This window comes from Oncorhynchus nerka, linkage group LG1, assembly GCF_034236695.1.
Source record: "Oncorhynchus nerka isolate Pitt River linkage group LG1, Oner_Uvic_2.0, whole genome shotgun sequence".
Classification (NCBI taxonomy): domain Eukaryota; kingdom Metazoa; phylum Chordata; class Actinopteri; order Salmoniformes; family Salmonidae; genus Oncorhynchus; species Oncorhynchus nerka.
Window position 1 is genome coordinate 53,165,227 of NC_088396.1, and position 25,867 is coordinate 53,191,093.

The following is a 25,867-nucleotide window of genomic DNA, read 5'->3' on the forward strand; positions in this document are numbered from 1 at the left end:
GATAGAGGATCAGACAGACTGTATTATAGGTTATCATCTGATAGAGGATCAGACAGACTGTATTATAGGTTATCATCTGATAGAGGATCAGACAGACTGTATTATAGGTTATCATCTGATAGAGGATCAGACAGACTGTATTATAGGTTATCATCTGATAGAGGATCAGACAGACTGTATTATAGGTTATCATCTGATAGAGGATCAGACAGACTGTATTATAGGTTATCATCTGATAGAGGATCAGACAGACTGTATTATAGGTTATCATCTGATAGAGGATCAGACAGACTGTATTATAGGTTATCATCTGATAGAGGATCAGACAGACTGTATTATAGGTTATCATCTGATAGAGGATCAGACAGACTGTATTATAGGTTATCATCTGATAGAGGATCAGACAGACTGTATTATAGGTTATCATCTGATAGAGGATCAGACAGACTGTATTATAGGTTATCATCTGATAGAGGATCAGACAGACTGTATTATAGGTTATCATCTGATAGAGGATCAGACAGACTGTATTATAGGTTATCATCTGATAGAGGATCAGACAGACTGTATTATAGGTCACCATCTGATAGAGGATCAGACAGACTGTATTATAGGTTATCATCTGATAGAGGATCAGACAGACTGTATTATAGGTTACCATCTGATAGAGGATCAGACAGACTGTATTATAGGTTACCATCTGATAGAGGATCAGACAGACTGTATTATAGGTTACCATCTGATAGAGGATCAGACAGACTGTATTATAGGTTATCATCTGATAGAGGATCAGACAGACTGTATTATAGGTTATCATCTGATAGAGGATCAGACAGACTGTATTATAGGTTATCATCTGATAGAGGATCAGACAGACTGTATTATAGGTTATCATCTGATAACAATTGACAGTATTTGAACTGCATAATGTGAAATCTAGATCACTTTAATTCCATTGCTTGGTGGTTAAACAATCTGGAAAAAAACAACTAATTTCAAATCTAAACAACAACAACAAAAAGATTACAATTTCAGAAAGCAGTTAAAACCAGCTCTGAAATGGTAGGTTGTACAGTGTAGTACATAAGAAGCCCAGGTACTGCTGCAACAAATGGGGGAGAAGTAGCATATCCCTGTGAGATTCTTGTTAGCTAGGATTTCAGCATGCAGAGCAGAGCAAGAGAGCAAGAGAGCAAGAGAGCAAGAGAGCAAGAGAGCAAGAGAGCAAGAGAGCAAGAGAGCAAGAGAGCAAGAGAGCAAGAGAGCAAGAGAGCAAGAGAGCGACCCTCAGCTCTAGACCTGTTGATGTAAACATAGCTACACTGCAACAGAAATATAAAACTACACCTTTAGAGCGATAGCTTGTTTCCCTAAATTACTACTTGTGTACAGGACTGTAAGTCACCTTGGATAAAAAAAAGAGTCTGCTAAAATGGCATATGTTTATATATATTATTATAGATTATTCTTGGGCGGTATACTGTATTGCAGGGTATTTGGAAATAGCCACGGGATGTTTTTTTTAATACTGTCAAAACTATTTATTTTAAGTTTTTCAAAAACTTGTAGCTACCATGGACTTCTTTCATCTGATGAAAATGAAGTTTTTTTCGGACGAATGTTTTGCACTAAATGTATTTTCTGTTTACAATGAAAAAAAGCAGGGTCTTTTTTCTTCTTCACGGCCCTAATATTTCTAATGTTTATCATAGAAAGAATGTAGCCCGCTACATTTACTAATGTTTATCATAGAAAGAATGTAGCCCGCTACATTTACTAATGTTTATCATAGAAAGAATGTAGCCCGCTACATTTACTAATGTTTATCATAGAAAGAATGTAGCCCGCTACATTTACTAATGTTTATCATAGAAAAAATGTAGCCCGCTACATTTACTAATGTTTATCATAGAAAGAATGTAGCCCGCTACATTTACTAATGTTTATCATAGAAAGAATGTAGCCCGCTACATTTACTAATGTTTATCGTAGAAAGAATGTAGCCCGCTACATTTACTAATGTTTATCATAGAAAGAATGTAGCCCGCTACATTTACTAATGTTTATCATAGAAAGAATGTAGCCCGCTACATTTACTAATGTTTATCATAGTTTATCATAGAAAGAATGTAGCCCGCTACATTTACTAATGTTTATCATAGAAAGAATGTAGCCCGCTACATTTACTAATGTTTATCATAGAAAGAATGTAGCCCGCTACATTTACTAATGTTTATCATAGAAAGAATGTAGCCCGCTACATTTACTAATGTTTATCATAGAAAGAATGTAGCCCGCTACATTTACTAATGTTTATCATAGAAAGAATGTAGCCCGCTACATTTACTAATGTTTATCATAGAAAGAATGTAGCCCGCTACATTTACTAATGTTTATCATAGAAAGAATGTAGCCCGCTACATTTACTAATGTTTATCATAGAAAGAATGTAGCCCGCTACATTTACTAATGTTTATCATAGAAAGAATGTAACCCGCTACATTTACTAATGTTTATCATAGAAAGAATGTAGCCCGCTACATTTACTAATGTTTATCATAGAAAGAATGTAGCCCGCTACATTTACTAATGTTTATCATAGAAAGAATGTAGCCAGCTACATTTACTAATGTTTATCATAGAAAGAATGTAGCCCGCTACATTTACTAATGTTTATCATAGAAAGAATGTAACCAGCTACATTTACTAATGTTTATCATAGAAAGAATGTAGCCAGCTACATTTACTAATGTTTATCATAGAAAGAATGTAGCCAGCTACATTTACTAATGTTTATCATAGAAAGAATGTAGCCCGCTACATTTACTAATGTTTATCATAGAAAGAATGTAGCCAGCTACATTTACTAATGTTTATCATAGAAAGAATGTAACCAGCTACATTTACTAATGTTTATCATAGAAAGAATGTATCCCGCTACATTTACTAATGTTTATCATAGAAAGAATGTAGCCCGCTACATTTACTAATGTTTATCATAGAAAGAATGTAACCAGCTACATTTACTAATGTTTATCATAGAAAGAATGTATCCCGCTACATTTACTAATGTTTATCATAGAAAGAATGTAGCCCGCTACATTTACTAATGTTTATCATAGAAAGAATGTAGCCCGCTACATTTACTAATGTTTATCATAGAAAGAATGTAGCCCGCTACATTTACTAATGTTTATCATAGAAAGAATGTAGCCCGCTACATTTACTAATGTTTATCATAGAAAGAATGTAGCCCGCTACATTTACTAATGTTTATCATAGAAAGAATGTAGCCCGCTACATTTACTAATGTTTATCATAGAAAGAATGTAGCCCGCTACATTTACTAATGTTTATCATAGAAAGAATGTAGCCCGCTACATTTACTAATGTTTATCATAGAAAGAATGTAGCCCGCTACATTTACTAATGTTTATCATAGAAAGAATGTAGCCCGCTACATTTACTAATGTTTATCATAGAAAGAATGTAGCCCGCTACATTTACTAATGTTTATCATAGAAAGAATGTAGCCCGCTACATTTACTAATGTTTATCATAGAAAGAATGTAGCCCGCTACATTTACTAATGTTTATCATAGAAAGAATGTAGCCCGCTACATTTACTAATGTTTATCATAGAAAGAATGTAGCCCGCTACATTTACTAATGTTTATCATAGAAAGAATGTAGCCCGCTACATTTACTAATGTTTATCATAGAAAGAATGTAGCCCGCTACATTTACTAATGTTTATCATAGAAAGAATGTAGCCCGCTACATTTACTAATGTTTATCATAGAAAGAATGTAGCCCGCTACATTTACTAATGTTTATCATAGAAAGAATGTAGCCCGCTACATTTACTAATGTTTATCATAGAAAGAATGTAGCCCGCTACATTTACTAATGTTTATCATAGAAAGAATGTAGCCCGCTACATTTACTAATGTTTATCATAGAAAGAATGTAGCCCGCTACATTTACTAATGTTTATCATAGAAAGAATGTAGCCCGCTACATTTACTAATGTTTATCATAGAAAGAATGTAGCCCGCTACATTTACTAATGTTTTGTTTAAAGTTCATCTTGCATTCTAAATCTGTGTGTCATTTATATGCGTTTTATTTTATTTTTTCCCTGCGTTAAAAACACAGAATACGTTGTTAACACGACTAAGTTAACTACCAAGTTTATCTAAGTAAGTGGCTGAATTAGTAAGGTGACATGACATCATATAGTGTTGGTTTTCTGCTATGTTTGAGATATCTGTACAGCTGCCATCTTGATTTCATTCCATTATTTCCCCTCTGTTCTCAGGCCGTCTGCTCCCGCCCCCCACATCATCATTAGCCCGTTACCTTAGTAACTCCTGACTCCACACATTCACAGCCTATACACATGCTGATCCATAGCCAGTAATTTCTTCCTTCAGACAAGCAAGCAGCAAAATTGTTGTTCATTATGCACAATGTCTCTCATTCACATACGCTTGTAAATGTCCAAACGCACCAAAAATGACATTCGGTAGCTCCTACCTATAAAATATATACGTTTATGAGCTGGTTTGCCGGTCTTTACAATTCAGAATCGTTTTTGCGCTCGTTAGCATATTTAACTAGAAAGAAGCTACATTTAACTAGCAGTCTCAATGGAAATTCGATATTACCTGTGCACATTTTATTAGCATTCTGGTAATAGACGACCAATGGGCCAAGGGATTTTTTGGGGGGCCTCAACAGCACTCTGTACAGTAGCACCATAGTGTAGCCGGAGGACAGCTAGCTTCCGTCCTCCTCTGCGTACATTGACTTCAATACAAAACCTAGGAGGCTCATGATTCTCACCCCCTTCCATAGACTTACACAGTAATTATGACAACTTCCAGAGGACTTCCTCCAACCTATTAGAGCTCTTAAGGCATGAACTAACATGTTGTCCACCCAATCAAAGGATCAGAGAATTAATCTAGTACTGAAAGCATAAGCTACAGCTAGCTAGCACTGCATAACATGTGGTGAATAGTAGACTCAAGAGAGAGAAAATAGTTGAACAGTTTTGAACAAATCATTTTCTTCCAAAATGAAGGAGAAGCAAAGTTACATTTTTTGTTCACTTTCACTTACTTAGCAAAGGCAGCCAGATCATTTACTCAAAACAGAGGGATGCTATGTTAGCTAGCTAGCTCACACAACACTTACTCAAAACAGAGGGATGCTATGTTAGCTAGCTAGCTCACACAACACTTACTCAAAACAGAGGGATGCCATGTTAGCTAGCTAGCTCACACAACACTTACTCAAACAGAGGGATGCTATGTTAGCTAGCTAGCTAGCTGGCTATCCAACACAACACTTGAACTGTTCCAAGTCAAGGTAAGCTTTTGGTTTTAAAATGTATTGCCACTGGGGAGCACCAGTGGAAGTGCTAAACTGCTTAATAACATAACTGCATGATTGTAGCAGGTTTACTAACACGTTAGTTCTAGTAGCTATGTTGACTATGACGTTACTTTAGCTAATATGGTGACGATGTGGCTTGGGAGAAGAAAAAAATCTCGCCTGGTCACATACAGCTGATGTATTGTGCATGAAAGTCCACAAGTGAAGAGAAAAAGTGAGGAGGAGAGCGCAAAGATGCGAGAAAGAATAAAACCTTGGCTGCTATGAAAGTGAACTGTGTTAACGCGTGATCAGGGGTGTTCATTCCACCGATTCTGTTTAAAAACGTTTCTTAAAAACGGAAGCAAACGGAACAAAAACGGGGTTATACAAAACCTAAATTTGTCCAATAGAAACTTCTGTTTGCAAATGTTTGACTAATGATTACACCCTATATCAGCTTGATGCAGGCAAGAGTGTGCAAGGCGGCATTGAATGTGTCACTGTCTGTCCATGTGTCACTCGGTGGAGGAGCTATGGAATGATTGGAACAGAGAGAAAACATCGATACAGTACCATTTATCCCATTGCACCCATTACAACGAGCCCGTCCTCCTATAGCTCCTCACACCAGCCTCCACTGGTATCACCTCAAAATCGCTCTCTCGACCTATGTGCACCTACGTTGCAAACGTATAATAATGAATAACAGTAGCCTAAACCCTATCCATGTTACATTGAACTGAGTGAATGGAATAATGAATAACAGTAGCCTAAACCCTATCCATGTTACATTGAACTGGGTGAATGGAATAATGAATAACAGTAGCCTAAACCCTATCCATGTTACATTGATCTGGGTGAATGGAATAATGAATAACAGTAGCCTAAACCCTATCCATGCTACATTGATCTGGGTGAATGGAATAATGAATAACAGTAGCCTAAACCCTATCCATGTTACATTGAACTGGGTGAATGGAATAATGAATAACAGTAGCCTAAACCCTATCCATGCTACATTGATCTGGGTGAATGGAATAATGAATAACAGTAGCCTAAACCCTATCCATGCTACATTGATCTGGGTGAATGGAATAATGAATAACAGTAGCCTAAACCCTATCCATGTTACATTGAACTGGGTGAATGGAATAATGAATAACAGTAGCCTAAACCCTATCCATGTTACATTGAACTGGGTGAATGGAATAATGAATAACAGTAGCCTAAACCCTATCCATGCTACATTGATCTGGGTGAATGGAATAATGAATAACAGTAGCCTAAACCCTATCCATGTTACATTGATCTGGGTGAATGGAATAATGAATAACAGTAGCCTAAACCCTATCCATGCTACATTGATCTGGGTGAATGGAATAATGAATAACAGTAGCCTAAACCCTATCCATGCTACATTGATCTGGGTGAATGGAATAATGAATAACAGTAGCCTAAACCCTATCCATGCTACATTGATCTGGGTGAATGGAATAATGAATAACAGTAGCCTAAACCCTATCCATGTTACATTGAACTGAGTGAATGGAATAATGAATAACAGTAGCCTAAACCCTATCCATGTTACATTGAACTGAGTGAATGGAATAATGAATAACAGTCATCCAATAAGACCATGAGTAAAATATAATAACCCTCCCTCATCGGAACTGAAGCCGGTAATACCGTAAATCCCGAGATGAGAGAAGGATGATATGAACATCTAGATAACCATGCTATAAAATGGATAATCCAATCCCTTCAGGATATAGAAACAAGGCATTCTATGACTACAGACATAATCCTGACAATTGGAAGTTGAAACTGTAGTTTTTTTTTTGTAGAGAATCCAGCTTAAAGCTCTTGAAGTTTTACATAGAACATCTTGTATCAAATCAAAAGACCCTCAGCAAGTGGATTGGTTTAACCACGCTAGGATAGGATAGCCTACATGACCTTGGGCACAATCTGGTCTCAATTTCTCCTAATTACAGTTCCTAAAGGCCCAACGGACTGGGAAGGGTTTCTACAGTGTTTAACTCCCACTTAGTCTGCACTAGGTCTCAGCAGCCAACCGCCACCAGGTTCTCTAACCCTCCTTCCCAGACCTGGGTTTAAAGAATATTCAAAATCGGTTTCATATACTTTATCTGTGTTCGATTGGCACTACGGAACCAATAGAACAGTCGCCAAAACTGTAAAACCACGCCCATCAGGCACTCCAAGCAGACAAGAGTAAACAAAGTATTTGATAGGTTTAGGAATAGTATTTGAACCCAGGGCTGCACCCAGTCATCTCACAGCTGTATGTCATTAAGGGAAGTTATTATACCGAGCTGGGGCTTTTCTTTTTTCCAACCTAGTCTAGAGCGGATAAACACTTTCTGTGTGTCGCTTCGAATGATAACAGCCATGGAGTGGTTAGAGGAGCAATGGGCCGGCAGGGTAGCCTAGTGGTTAGAGGAGCAATGGGCCGGCAGGGTAGCCTAGTGGTTAGAGGGTGCTGGGAGCAATGGGCCGGCAGGGTAGCCTAGTGGTTAGAGGGTGCTGGGAGCAATGGGCCGGCAGGGTAGCCTAGTGGTTAGAGGAGCAATGGGCCGGCAGGGTAGCCTAGTGGTTAGAGGGTGCTGGGAGCAATGGGCCGGCAGGGTAGCCTAGTGGTTAGAGGGTGCTGGGAGCAATGGGCCGGCAGGGTAGCCTAGTGGTTAGAGGAGCAATGGGCCGGCAGGGTAGCCTAGTGGTTAGAGGGTGCTGGGAGCAATGGGGCGGCAGGGTAGCCTAGTGGTTAGATGGTGCTGGGAGCAATGGGCCGGCAGGGTAGCCTAGTGGTTAGAGGAGCAATGGGCCGGCAGGGTAGCCTAGTGGTTAGATGGTGCTGGGAGCAATGGGCCGGCAGGGTAGCCTAGTGGTTAGAGGGTGCTGGGAGCAATGGGCCGGCAGGGTAGCCTAGTGGTTAGAGGAGCAATGGGCCGGCAGGGTAGCCTAGTGGTTAGAGGGTGCTGGGAGCAATGGGCCGGCAGGGTAGCCTAGTGGTTAGAGGGTGCTGGGAGCAATGGGGCGGCAGGGTAGCCTAGTGGTTAGAGGGTGCTGGGAGCAATGGGCCGGCAGGGTAGCCTAGTGGTTAGAGGAGCAATGGGCCGGCAGGGTAGCCTAGTGGTTAGAGGAGCGATGGGCCGGCAGGGTAGCCTAGTGGTTAGAGGGTGCTGGGAGCAATGGGCCGGCAGGGTAGCCTAGTGGTTAGAGGGTGCTGGGAGCAATGGGCCGGCAGGGTAGCCTAATGGTTAGAGGAGCAATGGGCCGGCAGGGTAGCCTAGTGGTTAGAGGGTGCTGGGAGCAATGGGGCGGCAGGGTAGCCTAGTGGTTAGATGGTGCTGGGAGCAATGGGCCGGCAGGGTAGCCTAGTGGTTAGAGGGTGCTGGGAGCAATGGGGCGGCAGGGTAGCCTAGTGGTTAGAGGAGCAATGGGCCGGCAGGGTAGCCTAGTGGTTAGAGGGTGCTGGGAGCAATGGGCCGGCAGGGTAGCCTAGTGGTTAGAGGGTGCTGGGAGCAATGGGCCGGCAGGGTAGCCTAGTGGTTAGAGGGTGCTGGGAGCAATGGGCCGGCAGGGTAGCCTAGTGGTTAGAGGAGCAATGGGCCGGCAGGGTAGCCTAGTGGTTAGAGGGTGCTGGGAGCAATGGGCCGGCAGGGTAGCCTAGTGGTTAGAGGGTGCTGGGAGCAATGGGCCGGCAGGGTAGCCTAGTGGTTAGAGGAGCAATGGGCCGGCAGGGTAGCCTAGTGGTTAGAGGGTGCTGGGAGCAATGGGCCGGCAGGGTAGCCTAGTGGTTAGAGGGTGCTGGGAGCAATGGGGCGGCAGGGTAGCCTAGTGGTTAGAGGGTGCTGGGAGCAATGGCAGGGTAGCCTAGTGGTTAGAGGAGCAACGGAAGGGTAGCCTAGTGGTTAGAGGGTGCTGGGAGCAATGGGGCGGCAGGGTAGCCTAGTGGTTAGATGGTGCTGGGAGCAATGGGCCGGCAGGGTAGCCTAGTGGTTAGAGGAGCAAACCGGCAGGGTAGCCTAGTGGTTAGATGGTGCTGGGAGCAATGGGCCGGCAGGGTAGCCTAGTGGTTAGAGGGTGCTGGGAGTAATGGGCCGGCAGGGTAGCCTAGTGGTTAGAGGGTGCTGGGAGCAATGGGCCGGCAGGGTAGCCTAGTGGTTAGAGGGTGCTGGGAGCAATGGGCCGGCAGGGTAGCCTAGTGGTTAGAGGAGCAATGGGCCGGCAGGGTAGCCTAGTGGTTAGAGGAGCAAGCAGGGTAGCCTAGTGGTTAGAGGGTGCTGGGAGCAATGGGCCGGCAGGGTAGCCTAGTGGTTAGAGGGTGCTGGGAGCAATGGGCCGGCAGGGTAGCCTAATGGTTAGAGGAGCAATGGGCCGGCAGGGTAGCCTAGTGGTTAGAGGGTGCTGGGAGCAATGGGGCGGCAGGGTAGCCTAGTGGTTAGATGGTGCTGGGAGCAATGGGCCGGCAGGGTAGCCTAGTGGTTAGAGGGTGCTGGGAGCCCCGGCAGGGTAGCCTAGTGGTTAGAGGAGCAATGGGCCGGCAGGGTAGCCTAGTGGTTAAAGGGTGCTGGGAGCAATGGGGCGGCAGGGTAGCCTAGTGGTTAGAGGAGCAATGGGCCGGCAGGGTAGCCTAGTGGTTAGAGGGTGCTGGGAGCAATGGGCCGGCAGGGTAGCCTAGTGGTTAGAGGGTGCTGGGAGCAATGGGCCGGCAGGGTAGCCTAGTGGTTAGAGGAGCAATGGGCCGGCAGGGTAGCCTAGTGGTTAGTGGTGCTGGGAGCAATGGGCCGGCAGGGTAGCCTAGTGGTTAGATGGTGCTGGGAGCAATGGGCCGGCAGGGTAGCCTAGTGGTTAGAGGGTGCTGGGAGCAATGGGCCGGCAGGGTAGCCTAGTGGTTAGAGGGTGCTGGGAGCAATGGGCCGGCAGGGTAGCCTAGTGGTTAGAGGGTGCTGGGAGCAATGGGGCGGCAGGGTAGCCTAGTGGTTAGAGGGTGCTGGGAGCAATGGGTGCTGGCAGGGTAGCCTAGTGGTTAGAGGGTGCTGGGAGCAATGGGCCGGCAGGGTAGCCCAGTGGTTAGAGGAGCAATGGGCCGGCAGGGTAGCCTAGTGGTTGCTGGGAGCAATGGGCCGGCAGGGTAGCCTAGTGGTTAGAGGGTGCTGGGAGCAATGGGCCGGCAGGGTAGCCTAGTGGTTAGAGGGTGCTGGGAGCAATGGGCCGGCAGGGTAGCCCGGCAGGGTAGCCTAGTGGTTAGAGGGTGCTGGGAGCAATGGGGCGGCAGGGTAGCCTAGTGGTTAGATGGTGCTGGGAGCAATGGGCCGGCAGGGTAGCCTAGTGGTTAGAGGGTGCTGGGAGCAATGGGCCGGCAGGGTAGCCTAGTGGTTAGAGGAGCAATGGGCCGGCAGGGTAGCCTAGTGGTTAGAGGGTGCTGGGAGCAATGGGGCGGCAGGGTAGCCTAGTGGTTAGATGGTGCTGGGAGCAATGGGCCGGCAGGGTAGCCTAGTGGTTAGAGGGTGCTGGGAGCAATGGGCCGGCAGGGTAGCCTAGTGGTTAGAGGAGCAATGGGCCGGCAGGGTAGCCTAGTGGTTAGAGGAGCAATGGGCAGGCAGGGTAGCCTAGTGGTTAGAGGGTGCTGGGAGCAATGGGCCGGCAGGGTAGCCTAGTGGTTAGAGGGTGCTGGGAGCAATGGGCCGGCAGGGTAGCCTAGTGGTTAGAGGAGCAATGGGCCGGCAGGGTAGCCTAGTGGTTAGAGGGTGCTGGGAGCAATGGGGCGGCAGGGTAGCCTAGTGGTTAGATGGTGCTGGGAGCAATGGGCCGGCAGGGTAGCCTAGTGGTTAGAGGGTGCTGGGAGCAATGGGCCGGCAGGGTAGCCTAGTGGTTAGAGGAGCAATGGGCCGGCAGGGTAGCCTAGTGGTTAGAGGAGCAATGGGCCGGCAGGGTAGCCTAGTGGTTAGAGGGTGCTGGGAGCAATGGGCCGGCAGGGTAGCCTAGTGGTTAGAGGGTGCTGGGAGCAATGGGCCGGCAGGGTAGCCTAATGGTTAGAGGAGCAATGGGCCGGCAGGGTAGCCTAGTGGTTAGAGGGTGCTGGGAGCAATGGGGCGGCAGGGTAGCCTAGTGGTTAGATGGTGCTGGGAGCAATGGGCCGGCAGGGTAGCCTAGTGGTTAGAGGGTGCTGGGAGCAATGGGCCGGCAGGGTAGCCTAGTGGTTAGAGGGTGCTGGGAGCAATGGGCCGGCAGGGTAGCCTAGTGGTTAGAGGAGCAATGGGCCGGCAGGGTAGCCTAGTGGTTAGAGGGTGCTGGGAGCAATGGGCCGGCAGGGTAGCCTAGTGGTTAGAGGAGCAATGGGCCGGCAGGGTAGCCTAGTGGTTAGAGGGTGCTGGGAGCAATGGGGCGGCAGGGTAGCCTAGTGGTTAGATGGTGCTGGGAGCAATGGGCCGGCAGGGTAGCCTAGTGGTTAGAGGGTGCTGGGAGCAATGGGCCGGCAGGGTAGCCTAGTGGTTAGAGGAGCAATGGGCCGGCAGGGTAGCCTAGTGGTTAGAGGAGCAATGGGCCGGCAGGGTAGCCTAGTGGTTAGAGGGTGCTGGGAGCAATGGGCCGGCAGGGTAGCCTAGTGGTTAGAGGGTGCTGGGAGCAATGGGCCGGCAGGGTAGCCTAATGGTTAGAGGAGCAATGGGCCGGCAGGGTAGCCTAGTGGTTAGAGGGTGCTGGGAGCAATGGGCCGGCAGGGTAGCCTAATGGTTAGAGGAGCAATGGGCCGGCAGGGTAGCCTAGTGGTTAGAGGGTGCTGGGAGCAATGGGCGGCAGGGTAGCCTAGTGGTTAGATGGTGCTGGGAGCAATGGGCCGGCAGGGTAGCCTAGTGGTTAGAGGGTGCTGGGAGCAATGGGCCGGCAGGGTAGCCTAGTGGTTAGAGGAGCAATGGGCCGGCAGGGTAGCCTAGTGGTTAGAGGAGCAATGGGCCGGCAGGGTAGCCTAGTGGTTAGAGGGTGCTGGGAGCAATGGGCCGGCAGGGTAGCCTAGTGGTTAGAGGGTGCTGGGAGCAATGGGCCGGCAGGGTAGCCTAGTGGTTAGAGGAGCAATGGGCCGGCAGGGTAGCCTAGTGGTTAGAGGGTGCTGGGAGCAATGGGCCGGCAGGGTAGCCTAGTGGTTAGAGGGTGCTGGGAGCAATGGGCCGGCAGGGTAGCCTAGTGGTTAGAGGAGCAATGGGCCGGCAGGGTAGCCTAGTGGTTAGAGGGTGCTGGGAGCAATGGGCCGGCAGGGTAGCCTAGTGGTTAGAGGGTGCTGGGAGCAATGGGGCGGCAGGGTAGCCTAGTGGTTAGAGGGTGCTGGGAGCAATGGGCCGGCAGGGTAGCCTAGTGGTTAGAGGAGCAATGGGCCGGCAGGGTAGCCTAGTGGTTAGAGGGTGCTGGGAGCAATGGGGCGGCAGGGTAGCCTAGTGGTTAGAGGGTGCTGGGAGCAATGGGCCGGCAGGGTAGCCTAGTGGTTAGAGGGTGCTGGGAGCAATGGGCCGGCAGGGTAGCCTAGTGGTTAGATGGTGCTGGGAGCAATGGGGCGGCAGGGTACCCTAGTGGTTAGAGGGTGCTGGGAGCAATGGGCCGGCAGGGTAGCCTAGTGGTTAGAGGAGCAATGGGGCGGCAGGGTAGCCTAGTGGTTAGAGGGTGCTGGGTGCTGGGAGCCTAGTGGTTAGAGGAGCAATGGGCAGCAGGGTAGCCTAGTGGTTAGAGGGTGCTGGGAGCAATGGGCCGGCAGGGTAGCCTAGTGGTTAGAGGGTGCTGGGAGCAATGGGCCGGCAGGGTAGCCTAGTGTTTAGAGGGTGCTGGGAGCAATGGGGCGGCAGGGTAGCCTAGTGGTTAGAGGGTGCTGGGAGCAATGTTGAGAGTGAGATAAAGAAAGTATTCGAAGATCTCCTTTTAGTGCAAATAGGATCTTAACATGTCACACAGGATTAGAAGTAATACCATTGCCAGGTCATATGACTGATAAAAAAAAAAAACTGTAAACAGCTGTCAACATTGAGATTGATCATAGCCTTTTTTTTTCTTCTCTTTCGCCTAAAATGACTCATACTCAAATCTAACTGCCTGTAGCTCAGGACCTGAAGCAAGGATATGTATATTATTGATACCATTTGAAAAGAAACACTTTGAAGTTTGTGGAAATGTGAAATTAATGTAGGAGAATATAACACATTAGATCTGGTAAAATATAAAAACAAATTTGGCTCCATCATCTTTGAAAGATCGCCCACCCGTTATATGACTTAGGAGTCTAGGTGCAATTTAGCAGTGTACGCGCACCGTTTTAGACTGATCCAATGAACCATTGCATTGCTGTTCCAAATGTTGTCTCAAGTCTGCCCAAATGTGCCTAAAATGGTTTATTGATACATTTTCAAGTGCATAACTGTGCACTCAAAAACAATAGCCTGCTATTCTTTCACTGTAATAGCTACTGTACATTGAACAGTGCAGTTAGATTAAGAAGAATTAAGCTTTCTGCCCATATAAGACATGTTCTATGTCCTGGAAAGTTTGCTGTCACTTACAACTGTCATGCTAATCACGTTAGCGCACGTTAGCTCAACTGTCCAGGTTAAAGGGACACCGATCCTGTAGAGGTTATTAACAGGAGTTCTGACAGGGTTCTGACAGATGGAATTTCATGACTTTTCACCAAATTTCCTATGACCAACTATTGGCGGCGTCTCTATGTGCGTTTTTTTTTTTTTAAAGTAAACGTAATGCGGTATCGATACCCGGAAGGCTCTGATTCATGGATCATTTCCTGTCGTTACTCGTTGAGCAATGCACTTAAGTAGAGTGATTTCCCCTTTGCGCCCCCTACTGCTGGTCAGGTGTATTGGATTTGAAGGATCGGTATGATGTGAAATTAATACGGTCGATTGTTTTAAGGTTAGGGAGAAGAGCAGTGAATAGTGTCACTTTTTTTTAGGATGTCAATATAAATGAATGTATTTTTTTATTTTTTTTATTTAACTTTTATTTAACCAGGCAAGTCAGTTAATTAAGAACACATTCTTATTTTCAATGACGGCCTGGGAACAGTGGGTTAACTGCCTGTTCAGGGGCAGAACGACAGTACCTTGTCAGCTCGGGGGTTTGAACTCGCAACCTTCCGGTTACTAGTCCAACGCTCTAACCACTAGGCTACCCTGCCACCTCTACACTCTAACCACTAGACTACCTACCGCCTCTACACTCTAACCACTAGGCTACCCTGCCGCCCCTCCACTCTAACCGCTAGGCTACCCTGCCGCCCCTACACTCTAACCACTAGGCTACCCTGCCGCCCCTACACTCTAACCACTAGACTACCTACCGCCTCTACACTCTAACCACAGGCTACCCTGGCTAACCACTAGGCTACCCTGCCGCCCCTACACTCTAACCACTAGACTACCTACCGCCTCTACACTCTAACCACTAGGTTACCCTGCCGCCCCTCCCCTCTAACCACTAGGTTACCCTGCCGCCCCTCCCTCTAACCACTAGGTTACCCTGCCGCCCCTACACTCTAACCACTAGGTGCCGCCCCTGCTAACCACTAGGTTACCCTGCCGCCCCTCCCCTCTAACCACTAGGTTACCCTGCCGCCCCTCCTCTAACCACTAGGCTACCCTGCCGCCCCTCCCCTCTAACCACTAGGCTACCCTGCCGCCCTCCCTCTAACCACTAGGACTACCCTGCCGCCCCTACACTCTAACCACTAGGCTACCCTGCCGCCCCTACACTCTAACCACTAGGCTACCCTGCCGCCCCTACACTCTAACCACTAGGTTACCCTCCCACTCTAACCACAGGCTACCCTGCCGCCCTACACTCTAACCACTAGGTTACCCTGCCGCCCCTACACTCTAACCACTAGGTTACCCTGCCGCCCCTCCACTCTAACCACTAGTCTACCCTGCCGCCCCATGGTAGCCTAGTGGTTGTTTAGTAATTCTGTCTTTGTTTTTTTAAATCATTACACTTGTTCTTGGTTTTACCATCAAGGATCACTTTGGAAAACAAGTGTTTACAATTAATACTTTCAAGTGGTATCTCTCTGGGTCCACATTGTGCATTTTGTTGTAGATGTCTGTTGCCCAAAATAAATTCAATTCAACCCACAAAGTGAAATACCTTTTAGGCAACTGTATACAACATGTGGTCAACCCTCAGCCTGGAGAGCTGCTGAGTGTTATTTTGATCCCTGCTCAAACACATCAGGGCCAGTTTATCAAGGTCTGGTTGAGCAGCTCATTTGTGAATGTGGTTTGTTAGAGGGGGACTGAAATAAAAGCCTGCACAGCCAGTACGTCTCCAGGAGGGTGGTCGACCACCCGGTACCCTCTCCGGGAGGGTGGTCGACCACCCGGTACCCTCTCCGGGAGGGTGGTCGACCACCCGGTACCCTCTCCGGGAGGGTGGTCGACCACCCGGTACCCTCTCCGGGAGGGTGGTCGACCACCCGGTACCCTCTCCGGGAGGGTGGTCGACCACCCGGTACCCTCTCCGGGAGGGTGGTCGACCATCCTTGAGGTTGCAACACTACAACCAAATAGGTTTTATGAGATTTTAAATAATTTGCTCACTCATATATAACAAAAATCTAAATATCAAACAGCCATGGTAGGCTAGAAATATTTTTTATTCAGCTGAAGCAAGCCCACACATTTTTAGGAAAATGTACCTTTTTTAGTTTAGTCATAGTTATTAGAAATGTTTATGTTGCAGGCTGATTAGCATCTATTTAGTTGCAATGTCCCATAGATTGGAGCCCCATAGATTGGAGCCCCATAGATTGGAGCCCCATAGATTGGAGCCCCATAGATTGGAGCCCCATAGATTGGAGCCCCATAGATTGGAGCCCCATAGATTGGAGCCCCATAGATTGGAGCCCCATAGATTGGAGCCCCATAGATTGGAGCCCCATAGATTGGAGTCCCATAGATTGGAGTCCCATAGATTGGAGTCCCATAGATTGGAGTCCCACACCAACAAAACAAGTTGAAGCCATATAATCCAAAAAGAAAGCCTATATCTAATATTTATTTCTGAAACTAATGTTGACGATTCACAAATGATTTTGATTCACACGATTCAATACAATGTGACTGAACAGCATCCCAACTAATACAATGGTTAAGTAAATCGTTCATTTTGTCAAGAAGAATCGTTTAAATGAATCATATGAAGTAAAATATATATTTATTTTTAAGTACATACAAAGTTGTTCATTTGTACGGCCTTATTCGCAAGTTGGTTTGTCGAATGGGGGGACATGACAAAAACGGTTAACTAGGAGGGGTACAAGATATGTTTTCATTTGGCTACTTAGTTCATCTGTTCTCAATCATATTTTATAGGCCAACCTGCTGCTGTAATGTCCGACAGTCTCGCTCTACTTGAGCAATGGCCCACGCAGGTGAAGCGCACAAACACAGACTCACTTGTCATTCTGATCCTGGCTGATATTTCGATTTTATTTGATTGATAAAATATATATATATATATATTTTTAACTGTGCCTAAATAAAATTACATAAATCAATTCTCATTGCTTTTCCAGGCCTTTAAAATTCCTTTAAAAATTCCATTACTTTTCCAAGGATTTTCAGGATGGTAGAAACCCTGTCCTGAGCACCTCTACAGTAAAATGTGCTAGAGAAATAAGAGGAGACAGGGGTTCATATGACTGCTAGAAGAACAGACTGCTTCTGTAAACATCTCTCAACATTGAGCTTGTTACCAGTAAAGGGCTGAGTCATAAAACAAAGAAGAGGTGGCAACAGAGACAGAGAGTTAATGGTTTTCCACAGACATGAGAGGACTAAACATCAGTCAGCACCGCTGGAGGAGCTAGCCCTACACTAACAACTAACAACAAAAGACCTGAGAGGAGATGGTAGAGGGAGAGGAGAGGAGAGGGGTTGTGGTGGAGGAGGGAGGAGAAGAGAGGAGGGAGGAGAAGAGAGGAGGGAGGTGAAGAGAAGAGGGAGGGAGGAGAAGAGAGGGAGGTGAAGAGAGGTGATGGAGGAGGGAGGGAGGAGAAGAGGAGGGAGGTGGAGAGAGGTGATGGAGGAGGGAGGAGAAGAGAGGAGGGAGGAGAAGAGAAGAGAAGAGGGAGGAGAAGAGAGGGAGGTGAAGAGGAGGGAGGAGAAGAGAAGAGGGAGGGAGGAGAAGAGAGGGAGGTGGAAGGGAGGTGAGAAGAGGAGGGAGGGAGGAGAAGAGGAGGGAGGTGGAGAGAGGTGATGGAGGAGGGAGGGAGGAAAGAGGGAGAAGAAGAGAGGGAGGAGAAGAAGAGGAGCGAGGTAGAGAGAGGAAAACTCGTATCTCTGATCTGTGCTTTCTCTCCACAATGCCCAGAAAAAACTAACAAATTAAACTATTAATTTGATTAAACATCCTGCTTCAGAGTGTTAAACCTGCCTGCCCCCCCACTTTGTTCACAACTTGACTTTGAAGTGGAGGGCAGAGAGAAGAGGGGGAGGCTTGCATAAGTTGGCATATCCACCACCTCCACTCACACCTCAACACCAACTAACAACAAAGGCCTGAGAAAAAAGGGAGGAGATGGCGGCTATACCAACTAGTGCCAGCCTCCCCCTCTCTTTGCCCTCCACTTCAAAGATGTGAACAAAGTCTCAAACAAACAGGGTGTGTGTGTGTGTGTGTGGGGGTTTAATGACTGAAGTAGGATAATTGTTTCTTTTCTGCTAAATTACAAGCGTGACGGCGCGCTGTGGAGAGAAAACACAGATCAGAAATGCAGCGAGGTTTTTCCTGTCACATGGGAACGAAGAGTAACAGTGGAGGGAAGAAACACATATTGGTTGTAGGGTGAAGTTGCCCCTAGATGCTGATCTTGGGGTCATTTTTGTTTTGCATTTCCCCCCACTACTGGTTAAGGATGGGATTGAAGGAGGGAAAACTGATCCTAGATCAGTACGTAATGGAAACCCTGAAGAACAGACGTTCCAGGAAGATTAATCACCCAGTAGGCCTTACCATGAAGGGCCAGATTATTAAACACCCCATAGACCTTACCATGAAGGGCCAGATTATTAAACACCCCATAGACCTTACCATGAAGGGCCAGAGTATTAATCACCCAGTAGACCTTACCATGAAGGGCCACACAGAGTATTAATCACCCAGTAGACCTTACCATGAAGGGCCACACAGAGTATTAATCACCCCATAGACCTTACTATGAAGGGCCACACAGAGTATTAAACACCCCATAGACCTTACCATGAAGGGCCACAGAGTATTAATCACCCAGTAGACCTTACCATGAAGGGCCACAGAGTATTAATCACCCAGTAGACCTTACCATGAAGGGCCACACAGAGTATTAATCACCCAGTAGACCTTACCATGAAGGGCCACAGAGTATTAATCACCCAGTAGACCTTACCATGAAGGGCCACAGAGTATTAATCACCCAGTAGACCTTACCATGAAGAGCCACACAGAGTATTATATCACCCAGTAGACCTTAAGGGCCACACAGAGTATTGCATCCAACCCAATTTGATGTACTTGACATTTCTAGTGGAGTCGGGGCCTCCTCCTCCAGCCCACCACAGGGAAGTTATATAGTTGTAACAACATATTTCAACAGAAAACAAACCACACCAACAACATACAGTAGTAGTCTTGCGACCATCCTACCGACAACACAGTGCTGAACCAGTCATGCTTTTCCTGAGGTCGGTTCGGTTATGAAAAAAAAAAAAAACTAACAAGCACATTAAATGCATTATGAAATAATTACATAAAAAGCCCATAAATTGTAAACATTCAATCTCCAAAATATTGAAAACATTCCATGGTCTCCGTCTGGTCCACATTGGGTAGAAATTACGATAAAATATTTCAGTTGAGTAAATTCCTTCCTTTCTATTTGCTGACTATTGTTTTTAATTCAGGTCATTTCATCTCATCTCAGACAGCAGCAGTCATCCAGACCATCTAAACGCTGTCTCTGTGCTCCCCATACTGTACTGTCTTTGAGTCATCCTATGTAGCTAGGCTACCGTCAGCTAGGCTACGCTAGGCTACCGTCAACTAGGCTACGCTAGGCTACCGTCAACTAGGCTACGCTAGGCTACCGTCAGCTAGGCTACCGTCAGCTAGGCTACCGTCAGCTAGGCTACCGTCAACTAGGCTACCGTCAACTAGGCTACCGTCAACTAGGCTACCGTCAGCTAGGCTACTGTCAGCTAGGCTACTGTAGGTAGCTAGCTAGCTGCCTAAATATGCTGCACCACAGATAAATCATTTGACTAGTTCTTCAAAAGTACATAAGGCACACTTTCAGGACTGCTTTTATGACCAACAACTACTACTGTCAATGGGGTAGAGCTACCTCACCAACAGTCTCTGTCCCTCATCGCTGTGTGGTGTACATTCCTCTCTCATAGTCCGTGTGCATGCTATCCGTCTCCGTTCTTGACTTAATTTATCTCGTGAATGATTTGATTTCTCTCTAGAGAAAACCGTGCATTGGTTAGTTAAAAGGTTAATTTAAAAAATTAAATAAAAAGTTTAATAAACTAAATTTTGCTTAAAATCGCTCAGCAGTAGTGACCACGCCTAGCTAGTGATATTAGTTATTACCAGGGAAAGATGGTTGAATGTACCCACACAGAGAACATTTTCCAGTAGTACAGTGTAGTATTGTGACCACTATAGATCGGGGCTTAGCGATGTTGACTTCTTACCTGGGAAAGACTGTTGGGGCTCACAGCTGAGCTCGCCGATACCGTTGCCATAGCAATAACACTTGTACATGACGCTGTGGATCAGCTTGTCCCATGATTGGCCGATCTGATAGAACACCCTGGTCTCTGGCTCCTGGCACTGGTCTGAGAACAGATATTAAAACGGTGAGATTTAGGCTGTGTCCAACATGACAGCCTATGTAGTGAACTACTCTCTGTTTATGGTGTATTGGCGTGACAACGACCAGAGGAGGAGGAGTTAGTAAGACAAAACACAAACGTATCTGGAACCAGGCTAGAATAGGAGTTGTCAAGACAGCAAACAGATATGGGACCAGGCTAGAATAGGAGTTTAAGACAGCACAAACAGATATGGGAACCAGGCTAGAATAGGAGTTTAAGACAGCACAAACAGATATGGGAACCAGGCTAGAATAGGAGTTTAAGACAGCACAAACAGATATGGACCCAGGCTAGAATAGGAGTTTAAGACAGCACAAACAGATATGGGAACCAGGCTAGAATAGGAGTTTAAGACAGCACAAACAGATATGGGACCCAGGCTAGAATAGGAGTTTAAGACAGCACAAACAGATATGGGAACCAGGCTAGTCAAGCACAGTAAGAATTGATACTGCCACAAATTAATAGCTTGGTCCATAATTTAAAAAAAATGCTAGGTTTGTATGAACTATAAACTCACCAATGGCGTCACACTTCCAGCGCCCTCGGCCCTGTCCGAAACAGGTACAGTTCATCATGTAGCCCTCTTCATGAAGTTTAGTGAAGGTCTGATTCACCTCATGGGTCGCCCCGTCCACAATACACTGATCTGTGACAGGAAGAATTACACAACGTCAAAAACAGCTGCTCCAAATTCTCTCCCTACCGCTTCCTCCCCCATATTGCTTCCACCTTCACAGATCTGAGAACATCAAAGTGTTCGGGTCAAGGGGGGGAAGGAAGAGAATGAGGCCCGGCTGTACACCACACGTTCTACGTGGTATGCATGACCTCTCACCTACTTTCATGTGTATTAGAAAGGAGCTGTAAAAAAATGTATTTAAAATCCTATTTTTATTACCTTTGAGCTGGGAGTAAGCGATACAGCTCCACTCTCCACGACCGTTCCCAACGCAGGTACAGCGCATCATGTGTCCCAGGACGTCGTGGCGTTTATCCCACTGGTCTCCCACACGGTACATCACACCCTCGCTGGTCGTACACACCTCCTCGTGAGCTAAGAGGACAGAGAACTTAGAAGTTAGAATTCAGAAGATATAATGTTTAAAACTTCTAGAATGTTAGATCTCAGAACATATAGAACTCCTGGAGCAGTAGGTCAAATTAAACTTTTAAAAGTTGAACGACAAACAGATGTTCTTAACATAATAATCCTCTGAAGGGTTATCTACACATAAAAGGTCTCTGTGGGGGCCGGTCTTCCTAATTGAACGAGATACAGATAGGAGGTCTGTCTGTGTGGAGAGTTGGCGACAGAGAAAGAGGTGCAGTGTAGACGAGGCTGACTGCAGCTGGCTGCCCTGGAGACCAGACAGGCAGTGAAGAGTCTCTCTCTGTAGTCTCTTTCAGGAAGAAACACGGTGACCTCTGGCTAGCCTCTGGGCGTCTCTCCTGCTCTCTGTGTCTAGGCTCTGGGAGTCTCTCTCTCTCTCTGGGTCTAGGCTCTGGGAGTCTCTCCCGCTCTCTGGGTCTAGGCTCTGGGAGTCTCTCCCTCTTTCTGGGTCTAGGCTCTGGGAGTCTCTCCCGCTCTCTGGGTCTAGGCTCTGGGAGTCTCTCCCGCTCTCTGGGTCTAGGCTCTGGGAGTCTCTCCCGCTCTCTGGGTCTAGGCTCTGGGAGTCTCTCCCGCTCTCTGGGTCTAGGCTCTGGGAGTCTCTCCCGCTCTCTGGGTCTAGGCTCTGGGAGTCTCTCCCGCTCTCTGGGTCTAGGCTCTGGGAGTCTCTCCCGCTCTCTGGGTCTAGGCTCTGGGAGTCTCTCCCGCTCTCTGGGTCTAGGCTCTGGGAGTCTCTCCCGCTCTCTGGGTCTAGGCTCTGGGAGTCTCTCCCGCTCTCTGGGTCTAGGCTCTGGGAGTCTCTCCCGCTCTCTGGGTCTAGGCTCTGGGAGTCTCTCCCGCTCTCTGGGTCTAGGCTCTGGGAGTCTCTCCCTGGGTCTAGGCTCTGGGTCTAGGCTCTGGGAGTCTCTCCCGCTCTCTGGGTCTAGGCTCTGGGAGTCTCTCCCGCTCTCTGGGTCTAGGCTCTGGGAGTCTCTCCCGCTCTCTGGGTCTAGGCTCTGGGAGTCTCTCCCGCTCTCTGGGTCTAGGCTCTGGGAGTCTCTCCCTCTCTCTGGCCCGCCCTCTGGGAGTCTCTCCCTCTCTCTGGGAGTCTCTCCCTCTCTCTGGGTCTAGGATCTGGGAGTCTCTCCCTCTCTCTGAGTCTAGGCTCTGGGTCAGGTTTCATTACTCTGGTTCTGGTGGTCTGGGCTCTAGGCCTGGAATTCTGGCTCTGGCGTGGGAGCCCAGGCTCTGGGTCTCCGCTAGGTCTGCCTGGGCCCCTTTAGCCCAGCTGGGAGGCTAAAAACAGTGATAAGAATCACCATTAACTCTTTACAGGCCAAACAGTACCCTTTCTCATGGTAATTTACCCAGGCGCCTAATGACTGCACTTAAACTCAATAACTGGTCAGTACTTTCAACAGGCGTGTGAATTTACCACTGACCCATTCAGCCAAAGGGAGATTGACTGATTGTGTAAAAAAATCCCCAAAAGAACAAATAGAAGGCAGAGATCGAGGCCATGTTAAAGAGGGAGAGCAGAGAAGTAGAGGGAACCTCCCACACTGCTTCAATGGCCTCAGACATATCATTACCATTTTCAAAATGTGTTTGTTTAAAAGGCAGAACCCTTTTGTGTTCTAAGACAACAGAGGGCATTTTAAAAACACTGATTTGATTTAAAAAGGCGAGCATCTACTGTAAAAAAAAAAAAAAAAAAAATACACAACACATGGTTCCCTCCACTCCGCCTTAATTTAATTGGCGTGTCTGTTAAGTGCCTTGCGCTCAAGGGCACGTCGACAGATTTTTCACCTAGTCGTCTCTGTACTTTTGAACCAACGACCTTTAGGTTACTGGTCCAATGCTCTTAACCACTAGGCAAAAAACGATTCAATTCAAACTGTATTGGTCACATACATGTGTTTAGCAGATGTTATTGCGGAATGCTTGTGCTTCTAGATCCCGACATTGTAGCAATATCTAACAAGTAATATCTAACAATATCGCAACAAATACCTAATACACATACATCTAAGTAAAGGAATTAAGAATATATAAATATATATGATGAGTAATGTCAGAGCAGCATAGACTAAGATACAGTAGAATACAATATATATATATATATGAGTAATGTCAGAGCGGTATAGACTAAGATACAGTAGAATAAAATATATATATATATATGAGTAATGTCAGAGCAGCATAGACTAAGATACAGTAGAATACAATATATATATATATATGAGTAATGTCAGAGCGGCATAGACTAAGATACAGTAGAATACAATATATATATATATATATGAGTAATGTCAGAGCAGCATAGACTAAGATACAGTAGAATACTATATATATATATGGATGAGTAATGTCAGAGCGGCATAGACTAAGATACAGTAGAATACAATATATATATATATGGATGAGTAATGTCAGAGCGGCATAGACTAAGATACAGTAGAATACAATATATATATATATATATGAGTAATGTCAGAGCGGCATAGACTAAGATACAGTAGAATACAATATATATATATATATATGAGTAATGTCAGAGCAGCATAGACTAAGATACAGTAGAATACAATATATATATATATATGAGTAATGTCAGAGCAGCATAGACTAAGATACAGTAGAATACAATATATATATATATATATATGATGAGTAATGTCAGAGCAGCATAGACTAAGATACAGTAGAATACAATATATATATATATATGATGAGTAATGTCAGAGCAGCATAGACTAAGATACAGTAGAATACAATATATATATATATGGATGAGTAATGTCAGAGCAGCATAGACTAAGATACAGTAGAATACAATATATATATATATATATATGAGTAATGTCAGAGCGGCATAGACTAAGATATAGTAGAATACAATATATATATATATATGAGTAATGTCAGAGCGGCATAGACTAAGATACAGTAGAATACAATATATATATATATATGAGTAATGTCAGAGCAGCATAGACTAAGATACAGTAGAATACATATATATATATATATGATGAGTAATGTCAGAGCAGCATAGACTAAGATACAGTAGAATACAATATATATATATGAGTAATGTCAGAGCGGCATAGACTAAGATACAGTAGAATACAATATATATAAATATATGATGAGTAATGTCAGAGCAGCATAGACTAAGATACAGTAGAATACAATATATATATATATATGAGTAATGTCAGAGCAGCATAGACTAAGATACAGTAGAATACAATATATATAAATATATGAGTAATGTCAGAGCAGCATAGACTAAGATACAGTAGAATACAATATATATAAATATATGAGTAATGTCAGAGCAGCATAGACTAAGATACAGTAGAATACAATATATATATATATATATATATATGATGAGTAATGTCAGAGCAGCATAGACTAAGATACAGTAGAATACAATATATATATATATACAGTATATACAGTGGAAGTAGAAAGTTTACATACACTTTGGTTGGAGTCATTAAAACTCATTTTTCAACCACTGCACAAATGTCTTGTTAACAAACTATAGTTTTGGCAAGTCGGTTAGGACATCTACTTTGTGCATGACACAAGTCATTTTTCCAACAATTGTTTACAGACAGATTACTTCACTTATAATTAATTCCCTCTATCACAATTCCAGTGGGTCAGAAGTTTACATACACTAAGTTGACTGTGCCTTTAAACAGATTTGAAAACTCCCGAAAAGTATGTCATAGTTTTGGAAGCTTCTGATTCAATTGGAGGTGTACCTGTGGATGTATTTCAAGGCCTACCTTCAAACTCAGTCCCTTTTTGCTTGGCATCATGGGAAAAATCCAAAGAAGTCAGCCAAGACCTCAGAAAAAAATGGTAGACCTTCACAAATCTGGTTCATCCTTGGGAGCAATTTCCAAACGCCTGAAGGTACCACGTTCATCTGTACAAACAATAGTACGCAAGTATAAACACCATGGGAACATGCAGCCGCCATACCGTTCAGGAAGGAGACGCGTTCTGTCTCCTAGAGATGAACGTACTTTGGTGCGAAAAGGGCAAATAAATCCCAGAACAGCAGCAAAGGACCTTGTGAAGATGCTGGAGGAAACAGGCACACAAGTATCTATATCCACAGTAAAACAAGTCCTATATCGACATAACCTGAAAGGCCTCTCAGCAAGGATGAAGCCACCGCTCCAAAGCCGCCATAAAAAAAAGCCAGACAACGGTTTGCAAATGAACATGGGGACAAAGATCTTTTTGGAGAAATGTCCTCTGGTCTGATGAAACAAAAATAGAACTGTTTGGCCATAATGACCATTGTTATGTTTGGAGGAAAAAGAGGCAGGCTTGCCAGCTGAAGAACACCATCCCAACCGTGAAGCACGGGGGTGGCAGCATCATGTTGTGGGGGTGCTTGCTGCAGGAGGGACTGGTGCACTTCACA

General features: G+C 45.7%; 1 protein-coding gene across 1 annotated transcript in view; it reads right to left on the bottom strand.

Moving 5' to 3' along the window:
* Positions 1-25,867, bottom strand: part of LOC115121478 (fibronectin 1a) — an 85,911-nt gene that overhangs the window by 55,424 nt on the left and 4,620 nt on the right. Inside the window, exons 5-7 of the mRNA XM_065019653.1 lie at positions 21,220-21,375; positions 20,839-20,967; positions 20,136-20,279 (exon numbers count right to left, since the gene is read on the bottom strand). Coding sequence (XP_064875725.1) covers positions 20,136-20,279; positions 20,839-20,967; positions 21,220-21,375 — 429 coding nt within the window. The remainder of the gene's footprint in view (positions 1-20,135; positions 20,280-20,838; positions 20,968-21,219; positions 21,376-25,867) is intronic.